General features: G+C 43.7%; 1 protein-coding gene and 1 long non-coding RNA gene across 3 annotated transcripts in view; one reads left to right on the top strand and one right to left on the bottom strand.

Moving 5' to 3' along the window:
* Nucleotides 1–2,938, bottom strand: part of mgat4b (alpha-1,3-mannosyl-glycoprotein 4-beta-N-acetylglucosaminyltransferase B) — an 87,957-nt gene extending 85,019 nt beyond the window's left edge. The window contains exon 1 of one of the 2 annotated variants that reach the window (XR_011684510.1): nucleotides 2,669–2,933. Coding sequence is in view for 1 of the 2 variants with exons in the window: in XM_071457892.1 (XP_071313993.1) it covers nucleotides 2,669–2,765 (97 nt within the window). In the remaining variant the exon portion in view is untranslated. Of the gene's footprint in view, nucleotides 1–2,668 lie in introns of both variants that reach the window. The other variant, XM_071457892.1, reaches the window with a different exon arrangement.
* A 317-nt stretch (nucleotides 2,939–3,255) lies between these two features.
* On the top strand, nucleotides 3,256–10,448 carry LOC139606366 (uncharacterized). Its single transcript, XR_011684617.1, has 3 exons — nucleotides 3,256–3,781; nucleotides 8,360–8,616; nucleotides 9,359–10,448. It is a non-coding gene; the product is annotated as an uncharacterized lncRNA (long non-coding RNA).
* The last annotated feature ends 2,119 nt before the right edge of the window (nucleotides 10,449–12,567 follow it).

Raw genomic sequence — 12,567 nt, 5'->3', positions numbered from 1 at the left:
CATGATTCAGAACAGCTGCAAAACTTTGAGGCCATAAAGGGAACAGAGCAAAAACCATGGCAGGTATTAATTCTACTATCAAGCAAACGTTCAAATCAAACACTCCCTGCTGCCATTTGACTCCTCCCCACTGGTGTGTACTGTGTTTAAAACCAAGTGCTCCCTTTAAAAAGCTGCTGAGACTCCAAACCTCGTGCGTTCGCATTTTTCAGCTGAATTTGATGCAAACCAGAAATCAGATGTATGCTGCACCAAAACCTGAACACCACCCGTCTCTCCAGGCAGGAACTGTAACACAAACCAAGCTGCCTGCCCTCCACCTGCTGGTCCCAGACACACAGAGCACAGCAGTCTGAAACCCCACACATCATCTGTTCCACAACAGCTGCACCAGGCTCCCTGCTGTGTGATGAATCATAAACCAAGTGCTCCCTTCTAAGCTGAGCGATTTGTTTTTGAAGATGAATATTATTCAAAACAACGAGCAGCTGCAAGAGTGAAAAACCTCTCCAACTGTCCCACTACATCCCTCTCCCTCTCGGGCTGTAAGGTGTTACAAACCAAGTGCTCCTGTGGACCTGAGGCTGCAGCTGACAGCTGAGCCTGCACCACCCATGTGTGTAAACACCCACGTTTTTCCTGCATCACAGCTTCATGCAAAGCAGATAAACACAAAACACAAAAATCTCCCTCGAAGGCCTGTAATGCATGGTAAATCAAGCGCTCCCACTCCTGGTGCAGTTAACAGTAAAACCTGCTGACCATCTGTGTGTAAACTTTACACATCAGTTCTCACATTGCAACACACTGTAGTACACACCATAACAAAAGACAAAAACAAACTGTCTCCTTCCTTCCAGGCTCGTTATGGTTTATAAATGAAGCGCTCTATTTTGCTCAAAGAATGTAAAAACTACCCACTCCCAGCTGAGTATCACATCACAAACCAAGCGCTCCCTTTTCATCTCTGTAGCAGCTCAGGATGGTGCACTTTTATCTCCCACTCATCTCCTCCAGCCACACGACCCTGTTAAACCAAGCGCTCCTTTAACCTCTGGAGCAGTTTCACTTGACTTTCAGCCCAAACTTTCAACAGCATCCTCACATCGTCTGCTCCCCCACCACAAACCGCTCTTTCAACAAATTGCTGCAACCAAAGGAAATTTAGAGATGTCCTCTCTCCTCCTGGCCTGTGAAGCATCACAAACTAAGCGCTCCTTTAGATAGATTTAGATAGCTAGGTGGCTAGATTGATTCATCTTTTTGTAGAGGTTGGTTTGTGCTTTCATTTCCAAACGGCTGGAGTTTCCACTCCTCATGCACATGCATCATGCCCAATGTTCACAATGCAAAGTGTAGCTTTGCTTTTCTCTGCGACAGAATCATCCAACGTGCTCCAGCCTCCCCCCTTTCCCCTTCTCTATCTCTCCCCTTCGTCTAGACCCTGTCCTCTTAGTTGGGATGCGGTGCATCATAAACCAAGCGCTCCTGTGATTACCTCAGTTGGAGCTTCCCCTCACATCACCAGCGTCATGTGTTTTTTTTTGTCCAACACAAAGTGGAGCTGCAACAGAATCAAATCAAGCCCTCTTCTTTTCCTCTTCTCTACATCTCTCCCTCATGTACCCTCCTCTCAGCTGGCATGTGGTGAATCACAAACCAAGCGCTCCCCTCAGACCCTGAAGGTTCCCTCCACATCCACTGGAACAATTATTTTCCATCCAAAGCACAAGGTGGAATTGCAACAACCTTTACTCTCTTCCCATTACCCATCTCCCCCTGTAATGCTTAGCTGTGATGCATCACAAAACAAGCGTTCCCTTCATAACCTCAAAATTGGGAGGTTCACAAACACAAGAGTCTCATGTGTTTTACTGCAAATCACTGAAACAAAATCAAACCATCCACCCTCTTATCTCCTTTATAATCTACAACCTGTCCTCTTTGCCGGAATGTGCTGCATCATGAATCAAGTGCTCCCTTAATTACTTCATGAACTGGAGCTTGCCTTCACATTCACCAGCATCAATTCTCTTTTTCCTGCAACAAAAAGCCAATCAGCCCATCATCTCACCTCCTTCTCTCTCCCCCCGGCTGGCATGTCATGCATGACAAATCAAGTGCTCCCTTCAATAGAACCAGCTGAGCTTCCCTCTACATGCACAAGCATCTTATATTTCCAGCCAGCCTCCCCCTACCAGCTTCTCCATCTAGACCCTCTCCTCTCAGTTGGGATGTGGTGCATAATAAACCAAGCGCTCCCCCTCAGCTGGAGCTTCCCCTCACATCACCAGCATCATGTGTTTTTTTTTTTTTTTCTGTAACACAAAGTGGAGCTGCAACAGAATCAAATCAAGCCCTCTTCTTCTCCCCTTCTCTACGTCTCTACTTCATGTGGACCCACTCCTCTTAGCTGGCATGTGGTGCATCACAAACCAAGCGCTCCGTTCACCTCCACACCATCTGAAGCCCGCAGCCTCACATCAACACCATCGTCTTTTTTTCTGCAATATCCAAAACACAAAGCGAAGCTGCAACAAACTGACCTCTCTCTGACGACCCGGAGGGTAGAGCATGACAAACCGAGCGCCCCCCTCCCCACACACACACACACACACACACACACATACAGATACATACACCGGGACACACCGGGATCGCGTCTTACCTCTGGAGCTGCTGAAGGCGGTGTACCAGGACAGGGAGACCAGCCCGCACAGCCCGAACAACAAGACCGTCAGGAAGGAGACATTTCGGAGCCTCATCTCCGGAGCCCCGGGAGCATGTCCGCACCGAGAGGGGGGAGGAGAGGGACGGAGGGAGGGAGGGGGGAGGCAGGTAGAAAGAGAGAGAGAGAGAGAGACAGAGGGACAGGTAGACACAGACAGTCTAAGACGGAGAGGCGGGCGGAGCTGTTGCCGTCTGAGCAGCAGCAGCGAGACTGAGAGAGTGAGAGAGGGAGGGAGAGAGAGAGAGAGAGAGAGAGAGAGGGGAGGAGACAGAAACAGGTAGAGAGACATTGGGATAACGGGGGGAGAGAGAGGGGGTGAGGAAGGCGGAGAGAGTGAACATGGCTTGAAATAAAGACGCACTAATAATGTAATAGTCTTTATTTAGGTCGTGGAGCATTTTCACAACACACGGGTTCAAACGAAGGTACGACCCAGCACAGCGTCTGTTCACGTAGACAGGCAGGAATATATTATATATATATATAATATAACAGGAGTCAAATCCATCAATTAAAAATAACTTTAACACCATCAAGATATTTTAAGTTAAATCGTGTTTTTTTTTTTTTAAAGACATATAATTTTATTTTGTTATATTTGTTTTAGGTAACAGAAGAAGAATATTTCATAAACTGAAAGATGTTTTTTTTTTAAATTTTATTTGTAGGCCTCCTTAAAGCTGCTGAAGTTTGATGACTCCATAAACCATTAGTGCCGCTCCACCAATCATGTTTCATGTTTCCACACCAGGTGCGAGTCGCTAAGCCCCGCCCCCTGAGTTACTGTTACTACGTCAGTCTGAGCGTTCCACAGTCAGAACTGTCAGTGTGTGTTCTAGAATGTCACGGTGTTCTAGAATGTCACGGCGGTGCGGAGTAGGTCAGTGCTGCTTTCGCGCAGTGTCGGCAGGACGGGAAGAACTGGAAAAACATCCAGAGGTCGCACATCGAAGTGGTCAGCCCTGCTAATCACAGCAGATGAACAGTTGAAGGAGCCATTTGTAATGTTAGCATCAGCTGCTGTTTGCTCACCAGTCTCGGAGAAACATTGTGAGTTCAGCATCACACTTCATTCCTTTACTCACCAGCAGCCGTCTCCAGAGGGCTGTTGTGTTTCTATTTTTATCACCTGTTTTCTACTACTGTAGTTAGCATGCTAACCGGCTAGCCCTTTCCCCGTTGGACTGTCTGGTCACTTTCTGATACCGAGTCACTGAGGTATCCAGTCTGTCCTGGACCAGTAATATGACTTGTATTGTAAATGCAACAATAGCTGAAGCCCTTGTCAAGCAACCATCATCATCACCACCAACTCCGCTTCTTCCGTTGTGTTATCCGTAGCAGTTTGTTGCCGAGTGAAACCACAAACTTAGAACGTGCAGCTCACATAAAATGATTATATTAGTGTTAATACTGCATTTTATTTTGGTGGTGCATTTGCAGCCATTCTGCCAACAGATCTGTTGACATGTCAGCAGTTCCTTTCACCTCATTGGAGATATCGTCACTGTCAGAAATGATCACAAGTCTGAGGCTGAAGTGAACACATCATCTCCCGCTTGCTAAAGTTTAAATGATTTAACATGAACTCAGCACTAAAGTCACGGCAGCTGGAAGGTTGAACAAATGTTCAAATCCACGAGAAAAGGCACAAAAAACAGATGTGAAATAGACAATGGCAGTTATTGAGACTGTTTAGAGCACAAATTTACTCTCAGAATTCAGACTCTCAAATAGGATTACAGACAGTAAATGTAGGCGACTAAATATCACCGGTGACCCAGCAAATAATGTGCTTAGCTAATGAGATGCTAACTCTTTTTGGTTTTGGAAGTAACACTATTACTAGCTATTGTAGATACTCCGCTAGTTAGCCAGCCATGGTAAATTAGCCAAACACCGCTTTATTGTTCTCTTGCATGTTTTCTCCGGTGTTTTCACTGAAAACTGACTGTTACTGATGAAGAGGAGGGAGGCTGACCATCCCACCTGTGTGAAAAGAAACCTTCACATTAATTTACTTTTTTGTTGGGTTGAAGTGAACAGTGAACAGACAAGGGGCCACATGCTCAGGTCCCAGCCCAGGTAGCTGCTTAATGTGGGCTGAGCCATGGTAACCAATTGAGTGATCAAAATGGCTGTTGTGTGTTATTGAATATTAAAAAGTCAACTGTTTTAGTGTGAATTTACTCTCTACCTGCAGCAGGAGCATTAGAGACAGCAGGTGGTTTCAGAGGTTATTGCCTTTTCACTCCATCTCATGCATCTTTGCCATATATTCAGGGCAGTCAAACTGACAAACTGCGGGTTCAGTGATCTTTAATATAAATGAGTAGGCTATGAAACACATAACATCAGCATAGCAGAGACATGAATCAGTCTGTTGAGAGTCCATCAGCAGCTGACTGAAAATCCTCAGGGATTAAATTAAAAGGAGGAGATGTAAACCAGCACATCCTCACATCTCATCTTCTCACTAATGTTTCTGTCTGTGATGTCAGAGTATGTAAATACCAGATCTTTCACTACTGGTACACACACACACACACACACACACACACACACACACACACACACACATGAACACAGCCATATCCTGTATCCAGGAAGGAGCAGTGGCTGTCCTCGAAAAATGACACCACACCCCCTCTGCTATTTACCCAACTTTGCATTGAAAAACAGATGAGCAAATGCCTCTGATTTGGCAAAAGGATAACCTGTGAGGTCTGTGTTTCAGTGGCTAATCAGACTCTACATGAAGTCGAAGCGTCCATAAAGAAAACACACAAAACAACACTAAACTTTGCCAAAGAATAGGAAAAGAGACCCGATGAGTGTCGGCAGATCATTCGTGGTTAAATCAAACCAAAATGAATGTGTCTGGATCAGAAGGGGTCCAGCATGTTTGGTATGGATTGGACCAGGTCCACCACAGTGACTGCACAGTGCCGACTGTGAACCATGGAGGTGGGAGTGTGTTGAAATGAGGCTGCATGAGAGGTGACGTGGAGGTGGCATGTACAGACATTTGTGTGACCAGATACTGAATGAAAGGACGACTCTTGGTCTCAGCTGACAGGAGAGGAACAGTGATCTCCTCACCTGCTCTTCCTCTTTAATCTGTGAGAAATGTTTAATTTGGTTCAGTATTTAAATTTTTCAGTTTAGTCTCTATTGAGGTTCCTGTTTTCTAATATTTCTTGAAGTCAGGTATTGACAGTTTGACTCATCTCCATCCTGATGACTGAAAACACCTGGGAAATGAAACATGAAAAAATGTCCCTGACACAGTCTGATGTGTTATATTTACAGATATGATAAAATGCCAGTTTTATTATTTGTCCCTGATCAGGCTCATTTTGATTGTTTGATTAATGTTGACATTTTGCAGTGTATTTGGTGTCCTGCAGCGCCATCTGGTGTCTACAAATCAGGATCAGTGGCGGACAAAGTCCCTCACTTACAAGGACATGTTCAGTGAAATTAAAATTAGTCAAATTAGTTCTTTGAGCCAACACATTGATCACCAGAACTAGACACTAGATGCTGGAATAGGTGACGACCAACTCTGGAAACTCTGTAACAGAGAGAGCTTGTTGGGGCTCTTTCTGTTCCTCGTTGAGCTTTTCTGGTTCTCTGTCTTGAATGAATCTATGATGCCTAAAATGCCACCTAAATCTGGTATCTATGTCTGTTATACTGGTCTTGTTGGCAGCTGCCTTGCTCAGAGGTGCAGTGGCTGTTTCTGCTGCAGGTTTCACACAATCTACACTCACTGTGTCACACTGACGTCTACTGTCCATGTACATCAGGTACAACTCAGTGCTGTAGTGGAGGACACAAGCCAAAAACAATCACATTATAGAGCAGATGTACTGAAAATGAGAACAAATACATTTGCTCACAGGTTTGATTTCATCTGCACAGCCTAACTACACTTTCACACTGAGGGGAAATTACCAGCACTTGGCTTGGGCCAAGTGGGGGAACTTGGCCCAAGCCTTGAGCTAGCTGCCCGGGAGAGTCACATTCAAGAAAATAAGCAAATATTTCCAAAATACAAACACTGGAATTATCTGTGAACATCACTGTATCAGCTCAAAATCATTTGGAGAATATATATAGTTACAGGGTGTAGTCACGCCCATGATTTACCATTTCTTACTGGTGTGGGGACCATAAGGTGTGGTACAGGTCTGAGGTGGATTCTGGCATCCCTATGAAAACACCTAAATAGATTTTCCACTGCAGGGCAAACAAGGACATTTTAAGCAACTCTTAAGCAGCCACCCTCCCCACCCCCACCACCACCCTCCACTCAGTGATTCAGCTACTACACCAACCACAAAATGACGGCTCCAGCAGCAAACCTCTCATAAACTCAGGTGCTGTCCTGTCTCATGATTTTGTGCTGTTTATCTTTCCTGTGCTGAAAGTCTCTCTCCTCCATCTTGATGCTCTCTGTCTGGAAATCTTCACCTTTCTCCTTCCTGTCTGTAGAAGTTTTTTTTTAAAAAAAAAAGTATGAAAATCACTTCTATGGAAATGGCGCGGTGACAATGTAGAATCCTGGTTTTCCTGCCTCAGTTTGTTAATCGTCCTGGCTCATCCTCTGGACTGTAGGTGAAGCTCAGAGACACAGGAACGTCAGTCTGAAGCAGTCATAGTATTTATTTACTGACTGCTGTCCTCTCCGCTAAGCTCCAGCCTTTGTCAACAGGACACAGTCACACCCACGAAAATGACAGAAACTACAGGTGCAACAGCTGGAAGTCAAGCTAGCTTTCAGAGACAATACCCTGCGGCCGCCACAAGAGGGCAGTAAATCACATGGCGACGCATTGGCATCAGATCCTTTATGGGACAGTTCTAACATTGCTGCATGTCACCCTCTCACTCCCCAACTTTCCTGTCTCTCTCTCTCTCACTGCAGCATAAAAAAGGCAAAAAATGCCCCAAAATAATAACAAAAAAAAGAAACATGGCTCTGTCTAATACAACACAGGTCCACAGCAGCATGAACGAAGGATCATGCAGTGGAATCAGCATGTCTTTGAACAAACTGAACATCATAAGCTTTCTTACAGGACTGCTGCAGCAGACTGGTGTTCGAGATAAACTGGACACTGAGTGCTAATGGAGTGCGGCTCCTCACACTGGTGGACATTATCTGACATGTTCCTGTCTCTTTACACATAAACTTGTTTTTAAGGGCAACGATGTCTCTGCGTTTGTCTTCGTGAACTGTGACAGGGTGTGATGGTCTGACTGAACAGCAGGTGGCAGCAGACGCTCACGATTCACTGCACAGTGTCTGCCCCTCTGTCTCCTCCAGTCCATCTGCCAGGCTCACATGTGGAACAATAAGAGCCATGGTCATTTGCTAAAGTAGTAATACAGTAGTAATATCACCATGATACTCTCATTACAAATGTATAAACATAAAGCAAATAAAAGAAACAGAATGAACTCAAGAATCAAAAGTAAAGACATTGTTAAATATTCCCTCTGAAATGTAGATTGGAAATCTTCTGACTGAACTCATCTGGTGGAGGGTTTTTCACCTGTGTCACTACATTTATTCAGTGACCACAGGAGAACATGAGGAACTGTTAATGTCCTCTGCAGGCCTCTGTAGCTCACTGGAGCGGAGAAAAACGAATTAAAAAGGCGAGAAGAAGCCGCCGAGAGGAACGGAGCCGGCGGGGCGATGGGGCCAAACAAAGAGGATGGATTTCAGAGTGAAGACTAAACCTTCCTAAATCAGTTAGTCCTGAGCCCAGGCTGACCTCTAATCTGCTCATCCGGCCTTTGAAGCGTGCACTTCAGGGGGAGGAAAACTGATCGGCCAAATGTCCCTCTCTTAAGTGACAAAATGCCCTGAGGTGACTCACACACACACACACACACACACACACACACACACACACACACACTCACACACAAATGGACGAGGTAAAAACACTCCTGACTTTGTCCCTGATGTGAGGACAGCTGCAGCTCTGTGTCTGATCAGACCACCTCAGTCGAGTTCAACACAAGTCCAAGACCAGATCTGGTAGAGTCAAGGATAAAGACAGAGTCGGGACTCAGTGGAGTAGAAAACCTGTGGTATCAACGCTGTGTCCTACAAAACATCCTGATACATTTATACAAAAACAGACATTTAGAGAGAAACTGAACTGTTTTTAATATTTTCACATCAGTTTCCTATAACTCTGAGTCAGACATTAGGAATTTCATACTTTTCATTTTCCTGAACTTTAAACCAACACTAACTGATTTCTGTTCACATAACACAAACACAAAAAAAACAAAATGAGACCGTGAACGTCTCAGAAAACAGTTGCTTATGTTAAAGTTTGGTCACTTCGGCTTTTTTTTTTTTGTCTTGTTGAGGAGAGAGGGGACAAGCCCCAACAAGAGCTTAGAGGATTAAGTTCATTCTCACTGCCAGTCTGACACACACACACACACACACACACACACCCACACACACACACACACACACACACACACTGAGCTCTGTATCTCCATACTTATGAGGTCTTTCCATGGATTAAATTCAATCTTGAAAGGTTTGTGTGTGTGTGTGTGTGTGTGTGTGTGTGTGTGTGTGTGATCCAGTCCAGTGAACACTGAAACGTCCTGAGGCATCAAACTGCAGCTGAAACTGTCGCTGAAGCTTCTTCTTCACTTCGACACAGAAGAGACTCGATGACTCTTTGAGATTTGAAGGAGCTATATTTAAGTTTTTTGCTATTGTTACTTTAGCAAACGTTAGCATTAGCAACAGTTTACTCACCAATCTAGAAGAAACGTTGTGAGTTCAGTATCAAACTTCATCCCTTTACTCACCAACATCTGTCTCCAAAGGTGGAAATAAACTCCAATGTCAACTCTTGTTTCTAACACATCTTCTACTAAAGTTAGCATGCTAACCAACTAGCCCCAGCCCATGTCATCACTTTCCAATAGTGACTCACTGTAGCTTCCAGTCTGTCCTGAAGAAGTAGCTGCACAGAGGACATATTATGTCTGAATCACCACCACCAGCTGACCAGAAACCATGTCTGGCGGCAGAGAAAACTTACAAATAAAGCTTGATTTAAATAAATAGAATTTTTACACCTGTCTTGATTATCATATTTTTTGTTCTGGTCAGAACATCAGACTTTCACAGAACACACTGAACCATTTCAATCCTTTTCTTCTACAACTCAACTTCATATGACAGTAAGGTGATGCCTGGTTTTGTCTGAGCAACAGCTTAGTTTATTAAAGACAAAGGAAAAAAACTGCAGGAACAGTTCATTCAAAATAGCTCATTATTTTGCTATTGATTGACCCAACAATTGTGTCTCGAGACAAAAGTGTCTTATTTAAATCAAGAACTTTCCAAAAAAAGTAAAGGTCAACAGTTCTTAGAAAAGTCTCTCGCTAACACCACAGCTGTTGAATGCCATTTAATGTAAAAACTGAGAGGAGCTCCTAAAAAAATCTCATGAACTGAAACACTCGTGTCTGAATTTAAGAAACTAAACAAAGACGTTAAGGTCAGAACAATATGAGAAACAAAGAGGAGCTAATATGTCTACAGCTGAAGTGTTGAAGGTTTCACATTTTTCACATTTGCAGTGTTTGATAAAGGAAACTTTAAAACAGGGAGGATTCTGAATGAAGTTCTGCAGGAGCCTCTTTTCTCTCTGGTTTCTCAGTGGATTCCTGGAGCTTTATTCTGGAGGGGCATCAGAGATGATGATATCCTCAGGAAATGAAGTCAAACTCAATCATATCAACATGTGCTTCATGTTTGTGTGTTGCCCCCCAATAATTTGTTTTAAATTATCTGTAATTAAATAAAAGAGACTTGAGTGTGTTTTGTTCTTTGCTTTACCTGATGAAGAACAGTGTAAACTGGGTGTTTCTCAGTGACTGCAGACATTTCAGCTCAGTACAGATCAGTGTGACAATCTCAGCCTCTTGAACCCTGCTCTCTGTCCTCAGACCACCCTTTAGGATAATACACCTCCTCTCCACCAGCAGCCTCTATCTCATTAACAGCTCCTCAGTCCCAATCAGCCCCGTCCTTTCTCTGTGGCGTTTGCCCTCAGTATTATCTCTGAGCTGAGAGCAGATCATCGTGGTGGAGCCTCCTTGATGAACAAACAGAGCTTGTTAAAACCTCCTCGCTCCCAGCGGCTCCTTTACAAGTGTGAAAAGATCCCACAAGGATTCATTAAAGCTGCTGATGAACAGACTAGCTGTAGCCTGAGAGAGACCAGATCTCAGAAAGTCCCCTCATCAGTCCGTCCTGACTGATGAGGGGACAGAGACCTGTTAGAGTTTGTCTTGTGGTCTCTCCTGAGTTTTAAAGTGTCAAATCATTGGCAATTTTTAGACCCAGGTACACCTAAGTTTAATCTCAGCTCCCCTAAAAGTAGTGTTCATTATAATAATGATCATTATTATCACTATTATTCTCTAGATTTTGCTAACTTGTCTATTAAAGACAGAAGACAAAAGGTTATAAGTTTAAATGGCTTTATTTAAGCCGATTTAATACCCAGTATTCTTTATAAAGTCATGATGTTACACACTCACACGTGCCTTTAACGTTGGTAATCCACCACACCAGTTAAACAAGAAGATGTAGGTAACCTTAGTGAATTTCATGGCACAGATTAACCACAAGTAAACTGAAAGGTTACCAGATAAAACGTTCTGATGGGGGCTGCTTACTCCAGACAATGTGGTGAAGGTGCGGCCCTTCGTAGCCGTTGTAGACCGCGAAGACCCTTGTTCCTAATAAAGATGTTTCTATACAACTAAACTGTAACAGCTGATATATTTTTTGGAAACAAAAATGATTTATATCAAGATAATGAAGAAATGTTGTTCATTTACCTATCTGACAAGTCACAAACATGTTGATACTTGTTGATCAGTAAAACATTTGTTTTCCACCACAATAGCTTATCACATAACCTGTACTGACTCCAGCTTCATGAAACTTGTTTAAGGTTCTGTTCAGACTCTCACAGATACTGGTTCAGGTTCAGGAAAGATCCTGGTCTGGTTTAATACAGAAAAGGTTCACATGCAGTATATTTATATTTAACATGAACAACAATGTCTTCAACTAACCTGAACCTAAGTAACCTGAGCTTCTGTTGTCTGAACCACAAACGGGACTCTGGATGTGAACCTGGACTCGTTGGACCTGGACGTTGCCTCTGAACATGATCCAACCATAGATGATGTTTCCTACAAAGTGTGGTTGCTGTTGCAGTTGTATCTAACTTAATGTCTAGGAGACAGGGTTGTGTAGTCAACATGTTGGATTCAATTCAATTCAATTCAATTTTATTTGTACAGCGCCAAATCATAATATACATTATCTCAAGGCACTTTGCAGGGTAAGGCTGAGACCTTACTTTGTTATAGAGAAAAACCCAACAGTTCCCACAAAGAGCAAGCACTTGGTGACAGGGGGGAGGAAAAACTCCCTTTTAACAGGAAGAAACCTCCAACAGAACCGGGCTCAGGGTGGGCAGCCGTCTGCCTCGGGGGAAGAGAAAAGAGAGAAAGAGACCAGGAACAGCTGTGTCGGTAATGGTGTTATCAATAATGATGACAGATAACAGTGGTTAATAGTAAAGATGAGTCGTGGTGGTTCTGGATCCTGCTGCTCCAGAAACAGAGATACCTGCAGAATGAGGACAGAGAGAGGGAGAGAGAGGAGAAGCACAAACTACGGGAGAAAAAAAACAAAAACGAAGTTAATGGCATAAAGTAATCGAGAGAGAGAGAGAGAGAGAAAGAGAGAGAGAGAG

This window comes from Trachinotus anak, unplaced genomic scaffold (assembly GCF_046630095.1).
Source record: "Trachinotus anak isolate AG129_WGS33_773 ecotype Australia unplaced genomic scaffold, CSIRO_AGI_Tana_v1 ptg000021l, whole genome shotgun sequence".
NCBI classification, from domain to species: domain Eukaryota; kingdom Metazoa; phylum Chordata; class Actinopteri; order Carangiformes; family Carangidae; genus Trachinotus; species Trachinotus anak.
This window is presented reverse-complemented; position numbering and strand designations above follow the sequence as displayed.